Source organism: Pinus tabuliformis, chromosome 2_1, assembly GCF_031772625.1.
Source record: "Pinus tabuliformis cultivar Carrire ecotype Pingquan chromosome 2_1, CPIR1, whole genome shotgun sequence".
NCBI lineage: Eukaryota > Viridiplantae > Streptophyta > Pinopsida > Pinales > Pinaceae > Pinus > Pinus tabuliformis.
Window position 1 is genome coordinate 347,395,684 of NC_142299.1, and position 21,312 is coordinate 347,416,995.

Here is a 21,312-nt window from a genome sequence, read left to right on the forward strand (position 1 = left end):
AATTCTCAATGTTAAGGAATACAGTTTGTGGCCTTAGTAAAGGCTCCCACTCAGCTGCCTCAAATTATAGAATGTCAGTGAATTCTGCCACTGGTGATTTTAAGGAAGAGGAAGCTGTTCATCAAATGATTGAAGACATTGACTTGGCCAATCATGAATCTCACCCCCCTAAAATCAATCAAGATGAAGCTCTCAGCAAGCATGTTTTCAATTAGTATTTCATGCTGTGTAGAACAGTATTAATTTTAAGTTTTTTTTATAGAGTTTACATGAGCAGAAGCTTCTGAAATCCTCTGTGAAAGATAATTTGGATTTTTCTGTGGCCCACACATAATGCTTGATAGTAATGCTGTTCAGAGTGACTGCAGCTTATTTCTAATCTGTATTTAAAAAAAAAGGTCAGGATGATTTAATTATCTGTATTATGCCCCATATCTTGTATATGGTGAAAATTTGTTGGACTATAGCTTTGGAAAATCTCTGTCCACTAGGCATTCCAACTATTTAAAAAAGCCTGGGTATGCACCAGAATATGAATATAGTTTCTCGAAAAGTACAACCTTAAATTATAAAATCTTTGCATTTGGCAACATGCAATTCAAATTGATAAACCTTTTGAAATTTTCACTACAATTTAAATCCCAAGATGCCCATCAACTTGTTGTAAGATTCCAATAATGAATGGTTCTTCAATCTCAGCCACTGTACCTGAAACCTACTTAGAAGTGCCACCTTGATATCAGGGTAATCAGAATACCGATCACAAATGACTTCATAATGCTGCTTTGCCAAAACAATTGTAGGTGCTAGAACCATTGCTTGCTTTCCTGCTGAAACCACATAGAATATAGCTCTTAAAGCAACTTCTGTTTTACCAAAGCCCACATCGCCACATATTAATCTGTCCATTGGTGTTTCTCGCTCAGTCAAATCTTGTTCAACATCTAAAAAAGCCTGTCAAATTACCAAGACAACAACCTATTAAACTTCCTCACATTATCTACATCTCAAACCAACATAACAAAACAGTAAATGAAACAATAGATACTACATAGCCAAACTGCAAATCCGATTAAAAAAAAAAGAGCTTATACGTAGAGTAGTAAATGTGGATTGGACACTAATTCAAAGGCTATTTATCTTTCACTTTGTTTGGTCCGTCGCCTTTGATCACAGCTTTATAACTTCAAAGCCAGGTTTTCATTAGTAATATATTCAAACATTGCAAGGTCTATTATTGAAATACCTAAATTTGAACCTATAGAACATAGGAATATGCTATATTTAGAAGGAAGAGATCATAACCACAGTAAACACGAATAAACTCTTATATGTGAAAGACATGACAAGTGCTTATCAAGATCATATCTAAATTTGTAAAAAGAATTATTTGAATGAACCTAAATTGCTTCTCCACTATTTTTTTACTAATACAAAGAATCTAATGCGTTAATGTTTAAACAATCAGAATTCTTCAAACGGTGTCATATTTTGATTCAACAAAGTGCAATTTGCAGCATTTACTTCATTTCATATTCTATCCAGCAAGTAGATTACTCTGTAGCAACACAATTACATCCATTTTGGTTTTCACTCTCTACGGTATCAAAGACCTAAAGAAGACTATTTTGACTTGCTCATGTGTAATATTCCAAATGAAAAAACACCGTAGATAACAGAAGCAATGAACTAGCTACAGCTACTAAATTCAGAAATGCACAACCATACACATTTGAACATGAAAATATGGGCAAAAACTCTGATTCATTGTATTAATTCTGATAAATATGAGTACAATAAATGAGATCAAAGGAACTTGGGCTTGCTACTGCAAGCTATGGCAAGAACCCAGGTTGGAATTGTGATGCCTAAGAGCTGGAATGACTCCATCACAAAGAAAACCTCTGCGCTGACCCAGAAAATTACCACCACTGTTGTTGTAGGTGCACTGAGATTTTGGCCTTCAGATCTGCTCTAAAAATTCTGCAAAATTAAATGTAGGCTCTCCACACCGGCTCCAACCAAACCCAGAAATACCTCACAGACCCAAGCGGTGGAAATGATCCCAGGGTAAAGTGCACCCTCCAACAATTTATGTCGTTGGTTGTTGAATGGAACTAGGAATTTTTCCCTCATAAGTACTCAGAAAATTCTCTAAAATTAATTCTAGCCTCCGCTCACCAAACCCACAAAAACCCATAAAGGGTTTGGGATGAATCCAATATGCCCCAGTGACCCCCAAGAAGTGTGTGTGGCTCCAACTAGCTGGAAAAACGCCCTGTAGAAAGAATCCTGTTGTAGGAAGCCAAATCAATTCTTGGAAAATCTCCTCCAACCCCTGCAACCACTCCTCCAAATCTCTTTATCTCTCCTTGCCCAACTCCCACGAAATTTCCCTGCTCTCTATGGTTCGTAGTAGATGTCCAGTGATCTCTGCGCAGGCCCAGATTTTAGACAATTCGGCCCTCCAAAATACAACACTCTCAGCCCTACAAAATACCAAGAGGAAACTTGCCCTTCCAATGGATAAATTCCTGCAAAATCTCTGGCCCAATCTCCACTTCCTGCTAGCTCCTCTCAACCCATGAATTCCCTTTCTGCGCCCTAAGAAAAAACACACCCAAGCTAATGAATGATCTACAAATTAGCACCTCAAACACATGGAACAAACTATCACTTACTCTCATAGGGTGACACTCGAAGTTCACCAAAGGTAGAGGTGGAATTCCCGCTTGGGAATCCCTTGTGCCAAACAGCACTGGTTGTCTTGCCTAAATAGCTCAAGAGAACTTGTGCTCAAAAGTAAAGTTGAAAAAAGATACAATGAAGGCCTCTTCTCCTTATTTATAATTGTTGGCCTCCTTTTCTCCCTTGGTGGCCCCACTCTTTCTCTCTCCTAATTCACACACCCTCCTCTCTCTCTCTCCTAATTCGCAACCCTTCCTCTCTCTCTCTCCTCCAAGAGTGTGAGTTCCCTTCTTGGGCCAAATTTCTATCTCTTGTGGGCCCTGTTACCCAACACTTTGTGAGTGATATCCCCATGTGAAGTTTTTTCTCCATGATGAGCCTCAGTCGGCAGCCAACAGCCCCTTGATGCCTCATACTAGCTTGTTGTGCCATTTCTCTGTCAGCCAGCCATGTGGTCCCTCACCCACTTGTACTTATTGTATGTTTGAAGGTGGGCCTCACGAATCTAAAGGTATGTCTTGTCATTTAGTATTTGAGTATTGAATTTACTTAGCATGGATACTTCTAGTATGGATTGGTGGGGGGATTTGGCGGAAAGAGTGGGCTTAGTTTGTGCTCCTGTCCCCTTGACCCCTTTTGGTTGTTACCCTTGGATCTTAGTCCTGTGGGATCTCCTTTATTGGCCATTTAGTTATAGGGTGGTACTACTTGGGAAACCCCGACCCTGGGTGTGTGGTCCCGCTCCTTTACCCGCACATACTACTCCCTTTCCACTCACTATACCCCCATTCATCATTTCTCTCACCTGAGTCCACATTCCCATTCTGGGTCCACATAGGGCTAGACTCCCTATCCCCTTGGCCCCCACCTTGGGTCAAGCCTAGAATGATGCCTCGGAGGTTGAAGCAACTAAAAAAAGAAGAAAAAGCATAATTGGTCACATTTAACAGGAAATTTTACCACAAAATGCACCAGATGGCCTGGACAAAAATAATTAGCACGTGGGCAAAAGTCGACACATGAGCTCCACCCGATCCATGGCCATCACCTTGGTTCCATAGGCCCTAGATGAGCCTTCTCTATCATTCAGGAACCCATGATTGTCCCAACCCTTGGAGGGCAATGAACCGCCCTACCTCAAAAGGGGCAATCACTGCTATATTATACACATCATGCTCTTGTCCTTTGAGCCCCGAGCAATTAATTAAAGAAAATTCATAAAAGGCAAAAGGCATATAAAGAAGGGTGGAAAAATCAAGGCTGGGGCACCTCATGTACCACGACTACTCCCTCCTATACATTATATACCCAAGTGTGGGCTTCCCCTTATCTAGCTACCCCTATGCCCTGTTACGTGGCCCAAGGTTGCCCCTCTTATTCCCTATTTCATCTCACCTATTTGTCACTTGCCACCCCCATTAGAAGGGTGTACCTTGGACATACTATCCCCTCTAAGGGTTGAAACCACCTAATAAGGTACTTGGCTAACCCCCTTTGGAGTTTGGAGACATTAGCACATGCCAAAGCCCACTACAGAAGGGCATGCCGTTATGAAATGTCCACTTTGTTATCCATGGTTTGTAAGCTCCTTTACCCGATTATTCTAATGATTGATTGTATTGGAAGCCTAGGGGACGCATTGGATCTTATGCAAGATTGCAGGTGGTTTCCATTTGGGTTTGGCTTCCCTATATGGGATCCTAACCCCCAAAGGTCCACATTGGCACATGTAGGGTGTGCATAGAGAGCCATGGGCCTCCACAGCAACAGACAACACTCCACAGATCTTCATGGATGTTCAGAGACTACTAGCGATCCACTTTTGGGACGATGGTGACATGATTGGTACACTATGCCCAGCAGGCCCCCACAAGAGCCCCACACTCTTGGTAAGTGTCCCAGCACTTATACGATGTCATGGCAGCATTCATTCCACCACCTGGACCATTACAGAGGATCTATAGACATCTCTAATTCATATGGAGACCCATGGGGTCATTGATGTGCCCTCAAACCCACTGAGAGCACCACATGTCTGCTACTTGGAGAACAAGGAGCCACCCCCTTGTCCATCATATTCCAAGGAATTTATTCCTCAATATGGAACTTCAGGATGTTATTGAGCCTTTAGAGGGCCCTACGACATGCATACATCATTATTTGGCCCCTTGTGAGGCTTGCTTTTACATTATGAGCTAGTATGGTGGGCTTGTCACCATTAAGAGTTATTATTTGCACATTATTTTATCTTTAGGGGGCCCATAGGCTAATTCGAATTCCTTAGGAGGCTATATATTGATGTTAGATAGATTCATTTGTATCATCACTTGACCTAGGAACTCTCTAATCATAGAGAATTTTCGCAATTTTTCCTTGGTGGATATTTTTGGAGATGGATGAATTTTGATTTATGGATTTGGGCTATTTCTCTTGTCCTGGAGCTTTATTGAGCAAACAAAACGCTGGTTGGATATACTATATAACGTTGTAAGTAAATTTTGATGCTATTATTCTTGTTGTTGTATACTGTTAAAATTAGGGCTAGTTGTTGCATTATCGAAATGTGGAATTGAGCATGTTTTAGCTAATTTAATGTATGGGCCAATGTTATATGAATGAAATGACCTAGAGATGTATTTATCTTGAGAAGCTTGCATCATTTACTTTGAAGTATAAATGCTTGAAGGTCACTTTTCTTTTCTTTCCTTCAACATTGGACGAAGTTGACTTTTTGAGCCTCCTTGATCAAAGAAACCAAGTTGTTACTCATCATTATCCTTGACTCCATATCCCCAAGTGAACTAGGCATTGATCCCTCAAAAATGGTGATCATTTTAACCCTCTTTTTACCATTTTCCCCTTTTTCCCCAAGTCTAGCCCTAGTGGGTCACCTAGGGCATCAATTTCCCGGCAATTGGCCCAAGGAAAAATTTCGATCTCCTCTAGGCTACTGCGCTAGTGGGTCCACTCCCTCTCCTCCAAATTGGAGGTCATTCTGACAGTGGAATATCTGGGAATCTCAAGCCCTATCTCTAGGACCGGATTTTGTCTAGGCATCCCCAAGGCTAGACACTAATAGGATCAATTCAACCTTTTGAAGTAAATATTCTTGTTTGGTCCTTCCCCTCACCTATCCAGGATAGGAACATCATTAGTTTCTATATTCTATCCCCGAACTTGCACTGGCTCCACTTGGCCTTGTGTGGCCCCACTTCTCAATAAAGACTATTTGTCAAAGACCATTTGGGAATCCAAGTTTCCAAGGATTATAGGGATTGAGAAACTCCTTTATAAGCCTATTCTTTCTCCCTCAACCACCCCTTCCCCTTGGTGGACCAAGTCCCTTTCTTAAAGAGCAAGCAAGTTCCATTTTTTACTCCATCCTTGGGAAAGTGTTTTTAGGGTCACTTCTCACGTATCCATTGACATCTACTTTACAAAGTGATCCCTACACTATCGGGACTCCTCCCATCGGTGAAAATCCGTAAAGAGCAGGGAGACTTAGTTGTGGTGACAGTGGGCTAAGCCTCCACCGTTTCCCTTGACCTAGCAATTGCCCTCTTAGGAACCCCTTTTAGGTCCCCTGTTGGTTTGAGTGATAAGAGGCCCCACATTTCACTAAAGCTGCAATTTCCCTTTTTCCTCCTGTGTCCCAATGCCGGAATTGCCTCCTCTTCCAAAAATTGTCTCCAATGCTGAAAATCAAAATTGGGGATATTACATCATGTACATATTTTTCTGCATATAGATGACATATTTTCTCCAAAAACAACTCCCTACAGCACATCTTAAGGAACAAGAGAATGAATACAATGGTAGACTTTGCGGTCAATGAACCTAAAGAAATACAAATTATAAAAATAGAATGGCTATGTAGCATTTTTCTATCTATCTATAGCGCTCACTTTGAAGGAACCCACCCAAACAATAAACTGACTTCCTAAAAAATAATCTAAGGTTGCATTTATTCTAGACATATTTTTTAAAGTTCACTTGAGTATGTTTGCATGCCTCAAATTTCATCATTCATCCTCAACTTTGATTGCATCCCAATGATGCATGTTATTCTTATTCATAGAGGTTTTGATCTTGTTCTACTTTTTCATTCTATAAACAAATATTAATTTGAAAATGCTTTCTTGGTAATAGGCAACCTAAGGATAGAACGAAGAAGGTAATCAATATGGGTGACAAATACATACCTCAAGAATAGTGCTCAATACATGTTTGAAACAAATATTGAATTGAGATTAAAAGATAACAAAAAGTAAAAACATATGGAAACATAGTTCCAAAAATACTAAGGAATGCTATGCATCGAGTCGAGAAAATAAAAAATTAAAGGCTACATGTCCCTTTTTTTTCTATGCACAAAGTGTTGATTTTTTGTGTAGCATCGGGAGATTTCCTGCATGCCTAAGTTGGCTTAGAAGAATTATGGAGAATTAAAATAAAAATTTGATTTTTGAATGACAAGTCGGCCCAAGAGGGTAAAGGTATGTGTCCCCTAGGTTATTTCACCCCATTTTACTGGTATATAAATGATGTGACCTCTCATTTTCTCCACCAAGCAAGAACAAGATTTATCATTCTTCATCTTCTCTCTCTATCTCTCTTAGAGACCACACGTGAGAAGACGACGAATTTGACCAGCTTCTTGTGGCTGCACATGTGAGATGTTGATTGAGGCCACAAGTGCAAGTTTGACTACAGGTCGCACGTGCGGAATTGACCACAAGAGTTGACCGCAAGGCCAAATTTGACCGCAGACTGCAGTTTGAATAGCATTGACTTTCGACTATTTTCGCCAGTTTGACCAGCATTGACTTGCTAGAGATTGACCAAGTTTGACTGGTATTTTGACGTGGATATTGGCATAGATTTCTAGATAAATCGTTGATTTGTAAAGCTTGCTAAAGAATAATTTCTCCTAAAGAAAAGTTGTTGGGTTTTCTCCCAAGATTGGGTTTCCCAAGGTAAAAATATTGTCTCTTTTGTGCATGGTTGTCTTTCTAAGATCTTTGTTGTTTCTATTGCATTTACTATTAATATTTTATGAAGTGTAATTGCTCAATAATATCAATGGCATAGAATATTGTGTGAAAATCATTAGGAAATAATTACCTGACAGAAAATTATATTCCACTGTACATCTTGTAAAAAATTCAACATGGTTTCAGAGCTTTGTTGAAAGAGCAACCATTGAAGTCAGCCTAAGAGACAAGTGTTCAGCAGCTTGGTTTTGAGATCTCTTGTCAAAATGGCACCAAGTCTTAGAGTTGAAGACAGGTTAGATGGTGCCATCAACTTTAGATCTTGGAAGACTAGGATACTCCTTATCTTGGAAGAGAATGAGCTTCAGGATCATGTGGAGAAAGTCATTCCAGAGCCAAAGGGAGCTGAGGAGAAAGCCAAGTATAAGAAGAATGAAGCCAAGGCGAAGAGAATCTTGGTAGATTCCATAAAGGACCACTTGATTCCTCATGTTGTTGCATTGAAGACTGCCAAGGAAGTATATGATGCTCTGGTAGGATTGTATGAGAGCAGCAACACTAGTAGGAAGTTAACCTTGAGAAATTGTCTCCATAATGTCATGATGACTAGATCAGATTTTGTTGTCTCGTATCTTATGAGAGTCTCTCAAATCAGAGATGAGCTTGTAGCCATTAGAGATACCATTGATGATACAGAGCTTGTTATAGTGACTCTCAATGGATTTCTCTCCTCATGGGAGCCATTTATTCAGGGAATTTGTGCATGAGAAAAGCTACCCAAGTTTGATAAGCTATGGACTGATTATGTCCAAGAGGAGACCAGATAGTTGTCCAAGAATAACTTGCAAAATCCGCAAGATGAAGAAACTCAAGCTCTTGCAAACCCACAAAAGGGAAAAGGAAGAAGGAACTTTGGAAGTTTGATAAGAAGAATATAATAGAAGACTCGTTGATGTTCAAGATCGGAAGAAGGATATGTCAAAGGTCAAGTGCTTTATTTGTCATGATTTTGGAGACTATGCCTCCTAGTGTCCTGAGAAGAAAAGGAAGGAAAGCAGTGTGCACCAACTGCCAATGTTGATGATGATTATGATGAGCATCCACCTCAAAAGAAGTTAAAGGAAATTTTCTTTTAGAAACTATTACCAATAGTAGTGATGTTTGGTTTGTGGGACAAGGAATGTGACAAGTTTTTGAGAATCTCTTACAGATTTGTCAGAGAGAAAGTTGACAATTCCCTACAATCCTCAGATCAAGAGATAAGTACATTGTATTTTTTCTCCCTTGATTGTTATTATTACTTTTATTTTTTAGTCAACCTCTTGTCCTTGTATTTTGCTTGGTTATGATTTTTTCCTTTCTTTTCCATGGCCTCCTAGATTGGGAAAGGAAGAATGGTTCCACGGTAGCATACAAGAGAGTTTTGTGGCAAGGGGGTTCTCCCAAAAAGAGCAAGCGGACTATGAGGAGATTTTTGCTACAGTCGCCAGATGGTCAAGTTCATGTATGGCCTAAGGGCTCAAGCATAGACTCAGCAGGAAGTGACTGATGTTTGAGAGGGAGGATTGTACAGATTATTAGGACATCTAGGACTATGCCAGATGACCGAAAGAGCTTCCAGCTTTGATGAAGCTGACAGTCAAGCAGAATGGAAGGAGCAACCTTCCAAGAGGATGTTATGGGTTGATCTTAAAATTGGCAACTAGGGCGAAACTCCATGTGGGTCATCTTATTTATAGCAGCTGATATTTTTCTCGGATCCCTCTCATTGAGAGGTGTAGAATTGATCTAAAGATCATCTGATTCCGGTAAGTATTCATGGAGTTATGGATTTATTTGTGTTATAAGACAATTCGTCAAGGTCGGCCAGCAACCAAATAAACCCCACATGTGCTCAACGTTTTAGTATACAAGGAGATGACTTGAGAGTCATTTATCACACACACTTCTATCTTGATTTCTCTCTCCACTTGTCTTGGGTTTTAGTGGAAGAGAAATCTAGGAGTGGAAGCCCTAGATGTTGGAAGAAAAGAGGCAGCCCTAAACACAGATGGAAGGCAGCAGACTAAAGGGTGTCCTAACACAGACCTAAAGGCTGCCCTAAACGCTGGTCTAATCCAACCCTAAACACTGATCTAATTCAGCCCTAACGCAGTCAAGTTTATGGGCCGCAGTGAGGGTTTGTTGTAGGTGACAGCATGGTAAGTAAGGGTTGTTCCAAGTGCATAATGCTGGGCAGATTAGGCCGAGGAACAGCTGTGTGGACAGCAGAGTTATAGCCACAATATAAGGAGTCAAAGGAACAGCGTGGAGGCTGCTCTAGACAATGTAGAGGGGCTGAAGGGATAGTGTGACCTTAGCCGCAATTTGAAGGACCAGAAGGACAGCGTGAAGGCTTCCCTAGACAGCATGAAGGAGCTGAAGAGACAGCATGGCCTTAACCGCAGTTAAACAAGGCCTAAAGAAATAGCGTAGGTATGGAGGGTTATTCCCTTGCTTAACCGCAGTCTTTAGAAGGTTGCCTTGCTGATTTGTATGGAAGATAAGGGCTGTAGGGTGATGCCCTATCCAGTGATGCAGTGTAGTAGTGCAGCGTGGTGAAACAACACATGGCAGCAAGGGTACATGGTGCTGCTCAGCAAGCAAGGCAACTAGTACAGCAGTGCTAAGGTTACATGGTGCTGCAAACTAGTGCAGCAAAGTAAATAGACAGTCGGGCTACATGGTGCTGCCAAGATGCATAGACAAGCAGGCTGCATAGTGCTGCAAAGTCACATAGGACAGCAGCAAGGTATAGCAACTATGTTGGGACAGCCCTATGACATAGGACAGCAGACATTGTACAGCATCTGTGATATGACATGGCAACAAAGTGGGACAGCAATTATAACATGACAGCAGCATCCATGGTGCAGCATGGCAAGTGTGGACAGCATGGGCATGGTCCTACAAGCCCGTGAGACACGCAGTATGACAACATGATTCAACCATGGCACATGGGACTGCAGTGCAGCATTAGGTGCAGCAGTCATGAGGTCCAGCATTGTGATGATAGGTGCAGCATGATGACGAGATGCAGCACGATGATAGGTGGAGTCACCTTGGAGAATCAGTTGAAGCAGCATGTCTTCAACTAATCTCATATTCTTAGAGATGATCTATGTTCTTATCTAGATAAGTCAAAGTGTTGACTTTTGTTGTAAATGTACTATCTCTCTCTCTCTCTCTATCTCTGTGCTGACCTATTGAAGAACATATAAGAAGAATTGATCAAGGGTTTCCCCACATTGGGGTTTGTCCCTGGCTAGCGCCACATCTTGTGTCTTCTTCTCTTGGCTTGTCTTCTGCGATTTATGTTTATATTCTATCTGCATTTTACTATCATGCTAAATGTGATTGCTAATCTGGAATTGATATTAAGCTAATATGGAAATTGAAGTAAATTTGCTATCAGCATAGATATACCTGTTAACAGTTGAGATTGTCAAACAGGATGCTCAGAGACAGAAGGTCTCTACGAGTTGTATACCTTCTATGAGGGGACCATGTTAGACAACAGAGTATGCTTCAGTGCCAAGGGAAACAGTAGTTACAAAAGGACTAGCTTGTGTGACAAAGGGAGCAGCCCAGATTACCATGGAGGGATCTACTTCAATGTCAAAGGCAGTTGGCCTCAGACCTTTGAGATGAAGGACCTTGGCTTGATACATTATTTCTTGGGATTGTAGGTGTGGCAAAGACCTGATGAGATCTTCCTTGGATAAGAGAAGTACATTGTTCAGATTTTGAGGAGATTGGGTAACATTGACTACAAGTCCATGCTACACCTATGGTGACCAATCTGAAGAAGCTAAGTGATTTTGCTTCAAATTCAAATTTGGTGGATCCCACGATGTACAGGTAGTTGATCGGATCCTTGATGTACCTAGTTAACAACAGGTCGGATATTTACTTTGCAATGAACACCCTGAGTCAATATATGGTCAATGAACTCCCAGATATTTCATAGCTTTGTTGAACGAGCAGCGATTGAAGTCAGCCTAAGAGACAAGTGTTTAGCAACGTGGTTTTAAGACCTCTTGTCAAAATGGCACCAAGTCTCAGAGTTGAAGACAGGTTAGATGGTGCCATCAACTTCATATCTGAAGACTAGGATACTCTGTATCTTGGAAGAGAATAAGCTTCAGGGTCATGTGGAGAAAGTCATTCCAGAGCCAAAGGGAGTTGAGGAGAAAGCCAAGTATAAAAAGAATGAAGCCAAGGCGACGAGAAGCTTGGTAGATTCAATAAAGGACCACTTGATTCCTCATGTTGTTGCATTGAACACTACCAAGGAAGTATATGATGCTCTGGTAGGATTGTATGAGAGCAGCAACACTAGTAGGAAGTTAACCTTGAGAAATTGTCTCCATAATGTCATGATGACTAGATCAGATTTTGTTGTCTCGTATCTTATGAGAGTCTCCCAGATCAGAGATGAGCTTGTAGCCATTAGAGATACCATTGATGATACAGAGCTTATTATAGTGACTCTCAATGGATTTCCCTCCTCATGGGAGCCATTTATTCAGGGAAATTGTGCACAAGAAAAACTACCCAAGTATGATAAGCTATGGACTGATTATGTCCAAGAGGAGACCAGATAGTTGTCCAGGAATAACTTACAAAATCCGCAAGATGAAGAAACTCAAGCTCTTGCAACCCACACAAGGAAAGGAAAAGGAAGAAGGAACTTTGGAAAGTTTGATAAGAAGAATACAGTAGAAGACCCACTCCTGTTCAAGATCGGAATAAGGATATGTCAAAGGTCAAGTGCTTTATTTGTCATGATTTTGGACACTATCCCTCCTAGTGTCCTGAGAAGAAAAGGAAGAAAAGTAGTGTGCATCAACAGCGAATGTTGATGATGATTATGATGAGCATCCACCTCAAAAGAAGTCGAAGGAAATTTTCTTTTAAAAACTATTACCAATAGTAGTGATGTTTGGTTTGTGGGACAAGGAATGTGACAAGTTTTTGAGACTCTCTTACAGATTTGTCAGAGAGGAAGTTGACAATTCCCTACAATCCTCAAATCAAGAGATAAGTACATTGTATTTTTTCTCCCTTGATTGTTATTATTACTTTTATTTTTTAGTCAACCTCTTGTCCTTTATTTTTGCTTGGTTATGATTTTTTCCTTTCTTTTCCATGGCCTCCTAGATTGGGAAAGGAAGAATGGTTCCATGGTAGCATACAAGCGAGTTTTGTGGCAAGGGGGTTCTCCCAAAAAGAGCGAGTGGACTATGAGGAGATTTTTGCTACAGTCGCCAAATCGTCAAGTTCTTGTATGGCCTAAGGGCTCGAGCATAGACTCAGCAAGGAAGTGATTGATGTTTGAGAGGGAGGATTGTACAAATTATTAGGACATCTAGGACTATGCCAGATGACCAAAAGAGCTTCCAGCTTTGATGAAGCAAACAGTCAAGCATAATGGAAGGAGCAACCTTCCAAGAGGATGTTATGGGTTGAGATTGTCAAACAGGATGTTCAGAGACAGAAGGTCTCTACGAGTTGTATACCTTCTATGAGGGGACCATGTTAGACAACAGAGTATGCTTCAGTGACAACGGAAACAGTAGTTGCAAAAGGACTAGCTTGTGTGACAAAGGGAGCAGCCTAGATTACCACGGAGGGATCTACTTCAATGTCAAAGGAAGTTGGCCTCGAACATCTGAGATGAAGGACCTTGGCTTGATACATTATTTCTTGGGATTGGAGGTGTTGTAGAGACCTGATGAGATCTTCCTTGGATAAGAGAAGTACATAGTTCAGATTTTGAGGAGATTGGGTAAGATTGACTACAAGTCCATGCTACACCTATGGTGACCAATCTGAAGAAGTTGAGTGATTTTGCTTCAAATTCAAATTTGGTGGATCCCACGATGTACAGGTAGTTGATCGGATCCTTGATGTACCTAGTTAACACCAGGTCGGATATTTACTTTGCAATGAACACCCTAAGTCAATATATGGTCGAGCCAAGGCAGATATATTGGGTTGCAACAAAGCATGTGTTGATGTACCTACGTGGAACAATTGGATATGGTTTGAGATATATCTCAAATGATGAACTGAGGTTGGAGGGATATACAAATCCAAATTGAGCAGGGAGTGTAGAGGATAGAAAGAGCACCTCCAGAGTGTTGCTTCAGCTTAGAATCAGCTATTATATCCTAGCTTAGCAGCAAGCAGACTTCTATCACTCTCAGTACATCAAAGGCAAAGTATATCGCAGCCAGTGCTGCAAGGCAAGACACAGTGTGGCTTTGGAAGCTATTTGCAAGGCTATCTGATCAAGTCAAAGCACATTGAGATCAAATATCACTTCATCCGAGACATGGTGCAGAAGGAAGCGATGAAGCTCCAATACATATTCACAGACAAGCAAATTGTTGACATTCTAACCAAGCCTTTGTCTAGAGCGAAGTTTGTACACTTCAGAGACAAGCTTGGTGTGATGCAGAATGTCTCCCTTGTTGAGAGGGAGTGTTGATGTCTTTGTAGGATTAGGTAGACCATCTCTTGAAAAGCCATGTTGATTTGGCTAGGTCATGCTAATTTGACCATGGAATATCGATACATTCACCTAAGTAGCCATGCCAAATGGTTGGGTCATGCTGATTTGACTAATGGTGAGTGGCCCAAAGCAACTACAGGATTGGATAGATCTTCTCCTGAGAAGGCATGAAGGACTTTGGTTGGGTCATCCTAATTTGACCAGAGGAGATTGTTAAAATTGGCAACTAGGGCCAAACTCCATGTGAATCATCTTATTTATGGCAGTTGATAATTTTCTTGGATTCCTCTCATCGAGAGGTGTAGGATTGATCTAAAGATCATCTTATTCCGATAAGTATTCTTGGAGATATGAATTTATTTTGTTATGGGACAATTCGCCAAGGTCAGCAAGCAACCAAACTACCCCCACTTGTGCTCCACGTTTTAGTATAAATACAAGTGCCTTGCAAAGACACAACTCACTTGAGATCTCTTCTTCTCCACTCATTTTGGGTTTTAGTGGAGAGAAGAATCCCTAATTAGAAACGCAGTCCTAGAAGATGATGCCCTAGCTCATGATAGCCCTACACATGACCTAGATCTAGGATGCAGTCATGTTGTGAAGAAGATATGTCCTAATCCTCTACGTTGTCAAGGAAGACAACCCTTGTCTAATACCATGTCCCAAGGGTGACCCTAACCTCAATTATGGATATGCCCTAAATACGCAGCCATGGAAATGAAGGCAGGAACCCTAGCCGCAGGACTAAGGGAGAGGAGATGCCCTAAACTTAGTTGTTATGCTGCCTAATGGAGATGCCACGTAAACGTTGTCTTAGAAGAGTGTTCTACACATGGAATGCCCTCACTGTCATGGAAGGAAAATCCCTCATCCTACACGTAGTCATGAAAGGTATACCCTCACTATCATGGAAGGAATGCTCTCACACTTAAATGTTGAGATAAAGAAGCCACACCTTCAGCTATTCTTAACGTTGTTCTAAATAAGGATGCTCTAACTGTTGTTTTGATTGAAACACAGTCATGAATGATAGATCCAATCGTTGTCTTAACGGAAGCCTATTGTTGTCACTCTAACGTTGTCATAAAGGAGAAGACATTGGCATTGCTATGTGCTAGGCCGCAGGCCATAGCACTATAGCTAGCCACCTTGGTCTTATGATGAATGTTGTAACATTATAGACAGCATAGTATATGACAACAGGATGCATAGTGCACACAGTAGCAGCAATGGGTACAGGATGCATAGTGCACACAGTAGCAGCGATGGGTACAAGATGCATAGTGCACACAGTAGCTGCGATGGGTACAGGATGCAGAGTGCAGTATAGTGCACATAGTAGCACCAATGGGTACAGGATGTATGGTGCAGCAGGTTGTAGCTCAGTGATGCTGGACATAGTGATGTTGAAGCATGGTGTAGCTCAACGATGCTGGACATAGTGATGGTGCAGCATGGTGTAGCTCAGTGATGTTGAACACAGTGATGGTGCAACATGGTGTAGCTTAGTGATGTTGGACATGGTATGATGGTGCGGCACAGTGATAGGCACAACATGGTGATGGAGTCACCTTGGAGAATCAGTTGAAGCAGCATGTCTTCAACTGAGTCCAGCTACCTCATGTATCATCTTCTTAGAGATGATCTCTGCTCTTATTATGACAAGTCAAAATGTTGACTTCTGATGTATATGCTCTCTCTCTCTCTTTCTGCTGAACTATTGAAGAACATATAAGAAGAATTGATCAAGGGTTTCCCCACATTGGGGTTTGTCCCTGGCTGGCGCCACATCTTGTGTCCTCTTGTCTTGGCTTGTCTTCTATGATTTATGTTTATGTTCTATCTACATTTTACTATCATGCTAAATGTGATTGCTAATCTGGAATTGATATTGAGTTAATATGGAAAATTAAAGTAAATTTGCTATCAGCATAGAACATACCTAAAATTAACATGGTATCAGCGCTGAGGCGAAGACAAAGCCCAAGCAAGAGTGAAAGAGCAATCACTGAAGACAGTTGGAAAGGACAAAAGGATCAATGGATTCCTCATCCCTCTTCAAATTCACCAAGGGTGAAGTCGAAGCAGAGAATATTATCCGAGTGGCGCAGCGGAAGCATCTGATGGCCTACCTAAAGATCACTTCAATGGGAAGTCCGAATCTAAGGGTGGAAGGAAAGGCAGATGCCTTGCTTGCAATAAGTTCGGCCATTATGCGAAGGAGTGTCCGAATGGTAGGGACACATCACTTGATGAAGATAACAATCATTCCAGGGACATCTTCAATGATCAGAGGAATGACAGGTAATGCAGGTCATCAAGGAAATAGCCGACTCTTCAAAGAAAGCAACGAACCCCAGGTATGAAAAATCAAATGTTGTTTCTGACAAGATAAAGAAGCATTATCTTATATTGGCCCTCTTTGAGAATCTGGCTTATTGATTATAGTGCTTCAAGGCACTTCATTAGATAGAAGGGTGCTCTCCCTAATTTGGTAGAGATGGAAACAATCATGGGATTATACTTGGAGTCAATGCCACCTATCCCGGAAAGGGTGTAGGGAATGTTACCCCTCAATTGAATGAAGATAACTGAATTCATTTACAAGAATCTCTTTATGTACCTGATCGCAAGAAGAACCTGGTGTTCATTTCAGCAATGGAAGTCAAAAGTTTCAAGGTGACATTCATCGATGGAAAGGTACGTGTTTTGGAATTTTCAAAGATGCTTTTATTCAGGGTTGGCAACTTGTATCAAGTTGCAGGAAGTCCATTGGGGACCATGTCAGTTGACACATCTCTCCTATAGCACTGAAGGTATGCTTATTATGGGGCCCTACCCTATGTGCGTAAGATCGTGACAGAGATGCTTGATTCAAGAAGAGCATGAAGGTACATGTCCGAGATGTACCGAAGGAAAATCTTACAAGGGGACCATTCCCCTCATGTAGCAAGTCCACAAGTTTGGAACAACCCGAGGGGTTTGAGATTCATGATCAGGAATCTCATGTATGTAGTTGGAAGAAAGCCCTCTATGGCTTGAAGCAAAACACCCCGGGCTTGATATGAGAGGATGGATAGTTGTCTGATGAAGCTGAGAGTGAAGCCGATCCAAACCATTGCTTGAAGGTTGTGGATGGTGGACCTCTCATACTGGCACCTTATGAGGACAACCTCTTTTTGACAGGTGCAGACCGTCTCATTTGCAAAAGTAAGAGGGAGTTGGATTCCAAATTTGGAATGGTGAACTGCAAGCCCATGACTACCTTGAGGGAGCTTAACTTTCAGAAGTTATGTGGTAGGGATGTCAAACCTGATTTAGGAAATGTTGAGTTTCACAAACTCATTCTAGCATTGATGTTCTTGGTGAACTCCCATCCGGGGATATGTTTTGCAATTAGCATGTTGAGCTCATATATGGTTGAGCCTCACTGAATTGGTGCCAAGAATCTTCTGAAATATCTTCAGGGCACAATGGATTGAGATACATTGTCGGAAATGTGAAGTTGCATGATTATTCGAATGTTGACTGGGCAGGCAGTGTGGAGGATTGCAAGAGCACTTCTGACTGTTGGTTCTCTTTGCGTTCTGCTACGATATCCTGGATGAGCAGGAAGCAAAAGACGGTTTCTTTAAGCACCGCTGAGGCCGAATACATAGCTACAAGTATGACCTCATGTGAAGCTGCCTAGTTGAGGAAGCTCTTCAGTGAGTTGTTTGTACACATGATGGATACCTCCGTGATCTTCTGTGTCAACCAGAGGGGGATTCGATTATTGAGGAATCTCGTATTCTATGATCACTCCAAGCATATAGACATCAGGTATCACTTTATCTGGGATATGGTACATCGATGAGCAAGAAGGCTCCATCGCATTGGAACTGATGTGTAGGTTGCCGACATTATGTCGAAGCCCCTAGAAAGGTCAAATTTGTGGCTTTCCGAGAACGACCTGGATTCGTAGAGAGACTCCCTCCTAAGGGTCCTATATGATATGGATATTGAGCTCTGGGAGCTCCAGGGGCTTGGGGGTACATCATGGAGCGATGAGCAACCATAGGGTAAGAGGTCCAGCCTTCCCCTAGTGGTTTGTTGTGTAGGTAGGATGAGTGGTTCATCCTTCTCCTGCCGAGGCACAATCATAGGGTGAGTGGTTCAGCCTTCCCCTAGTGATTTGTTGTGTACAAGGAGAGTGGTTCAGCCTTCCCCTGGGATACCCCTTGTGACATGTAGGTAGGATGAGTGGTTCATCCTTCTCCTGTTGAGACATCCTACCCATGCAGTCTGGGACTCATGGGAAGTACCTCTCATATGGTCAATGAGTAGGGAAATGAGGATAGGGACCATAGTAGCACCGATGGACGCATTGTGTTACTACCGTACTCCCTATGCTAGGATAATATTGATCTGGGATCAATGAAACTGACTTCGGGTTAGTATGAGTGGTTTGAGACACTCTCTTTTGATATTGATCTGGGATCAATGAAACTGACTTCGGGTCAGTATGAGTGGTCCGAGACACTCTCTTGTGATATTGATCTGGGATCAATGACACTGACTTCGGGTCAGTAAGAGTGATATAACTCACTCTCTTTTGGAATTGATCTGGGATCAATAAGAGTGGTATGACACACTCTCTTCATATAGGACTGACTTCGGGTTAGCAGAGAATGGTATGAGACATTCTCGATCAATTCTTCTTCTTCATGTTTCAGCAAAGCAGAGCAGAGTAGAGCAAAGCAGGGCAGGGCACTGATGGCAGAGATAGTACAGTCTAGAAGATGGATAAGCGGATGGAGTTCTCCCTAGTTGAGAGGGAGTATTAAAATTGGCAACCAGGGCCAAACTCCATGTGGCTCATCTTATTTATGGCAGTTGATATTTTTCTTGGATTCCTCTATCGAGAGGTGTAAGATTGATCTAAAGATCATCCAATTTCGATAAGTATTCATGGAGATATGAATTTATTTGTGTTATGGGACAATTCATCAAGCTCGGCCAGCAGCCAAACTGCCCCCACTTGTGCTCCATGTTTTAGTATAAATACAAGTGCCTTGCAAAGACACAACTCACTTGAGATCTCTTCTTCTCCACTCGTTTTGGGTTTTAGTGGGGAGAAGAATCCCTAAGTAGAAACGCAATCCTAGAAGATGATGCCCTAGCTCATGATAGCCCTGCGCATGACCTAGATCTAGGACGCAGTCATGTTGTGAAGAAGATATGTCCTAATCCTCTACGTTGTCAAGGAAGACAGCCCTTGTCTAATACGTTGTCCCAAGGGTGACCCTAACTGCAGTTATGGAGATGCCCTAAATACGCAGCCATGGAAATGAAGGCAGGAACCCTAGTCGCAGGACTAAGGGAGAGGAGATGCCCTAAACTTAGTTGTTGTGTTGCCTAATGGAGATGCCACCTAAACATTGTCTTAGAAGAGTGTTCTACCCATGGAATGCCCTCGTTGTCATGGAAGGAAAAACCCTAATCCTACACGCAGTCATGAAAGGTATACCCTCGCTGTCATGGAAGGAATGCTCTCACACTTAAACGCTGAGAGAAAGAAGCCACACCCTCAACTATCCTTAAAGTTGTTCTAAATAAGGATGCTCTAACTGTTGTTTTGATTGAAACACAGTCATGAATGATAGATCCAATCACTGTCTTAACGGAAACCTATTGCTGTCACTCTAATGTTGTCATAGAGGAGAAGACATTGGCATTGCTATGTGCTAGGCCGCAGGCCATAGCACTATAGCTAGCCACCTTGGCCTTATGATGAATGTTGTAACATTATAGACAGCATAGTATACGACAGCAGGATGCATAGTGCACACAGTAGCAGCGATGGGTACAGGATGTATGGTGAAGCATGGTGTAGCACAGTGATGTTGGATATAGTGATGGTGCAACATGGTGTAGCTCAGTGATGCTGGATATAGTGATGGTGCAACATGGTGTAGCTCAGTGATGCTGGATATAGTGATGGTGCAACATGTTGTAGCTCAGTGATGCTAGACAAAGTGATGGTGCAACATGGTGTAGCTCAGTGATGTTGGACATAGTGATGGTGCAGCATGGTGTAGCTCAGTGATGTTGAACATAGTGATGGTGCAACATGGTGTAGCTTAGTGATGTTGGACATGGTATGATGGTGCAGCACAGTGATAAGCACGAGATGGTAATGGAGTCACCTTGGAGAATCAGTTGAAGCAGCATGTTTTCAACTGAGTCCAACTACCTCATGTATCATCTTCTTAGAGATGGATCTATGCTCTTATTATGACAAGTCAAAATGTTGACTTCTGATGTATATGCTCTCTCTCTCTCTTTCTGCTGAACTATTGAAGAACATATAAGAAGAATTGATTAAGGGTTTCCCCACATTGGGGTTTGTCCCTAGCTGGCGCCACATCTTGTGTCCTCTTGTCTTGGCTTGCCTTTTGCAATTTATGTTTATGTTCTATCTGCATTTTACTATCATGCTAAACGTGATTGCTTATATGGAATTGATATTGAACTAATATGGAAAATTGAAGTAAATTCGCTATCAACATAGAACATACCTAAAATTAACAGAGATTGATGTAATTCACCTAAGAAGCTATGTTGCACGAAACTTCTAGGAACCTAGTGTTTCAGGCTGTACCCGTACCCAAAACTCGACCGAAACTCAAGCATCATGGAATCATCTATGAGAGTTGACATAGACTTGGTTTTCCTTCTAAATTGTCATCTATGGGCCTTATTCCCTTTTTTCTTGCAAGATAATGAGTTATTCACTTATTTATAAATATATTTATATATGTATATACAAAGAAACATTTCGGCACTTCATGCAACTTAGCTGAGAAGCCATGAGGGAATTTGGCTGGGCCATGCTGATTCGGCCAGGGGTGAATGGTCCAAGGGCAGATCCTCCCCTGAAAGCCATGAAGGACTTTGGCTGGGTCATGTTGATTTGTCAGACTGTGCCCTTACAAAGGATTTTGAATTATCCCTATGGACACAGTTTCAATAATTGATTTTTATGTAATGTCATGTGTCATAATTTTCTTTGCTCTGCAAGACATT

General features: G+C 41.6%; 1 protein-coding gene across 1 annotated transcript in view; it reads right to left on the minus strand.

The window, feature by feature from the left end:
* Positions 1 to 21,312, minus strand: part of LOC149200281 (putative ATP-dependent helicase At3g02060, chloroplastic) — a 204,424-nt gene that overhangs the window by 114,406 nt on the left and 68,706 nt on the right. Inside the window, exon 3 of the mRNA XM_089400897.1 lies at positions 709 to 954. Coding sequence (XP_089257023.1) covers positions 709 to 954 — 246 coding nt within the window. The remainder of the gene's footprint in view (positions 1 to 708; positions 955 to 21,312) is intronic.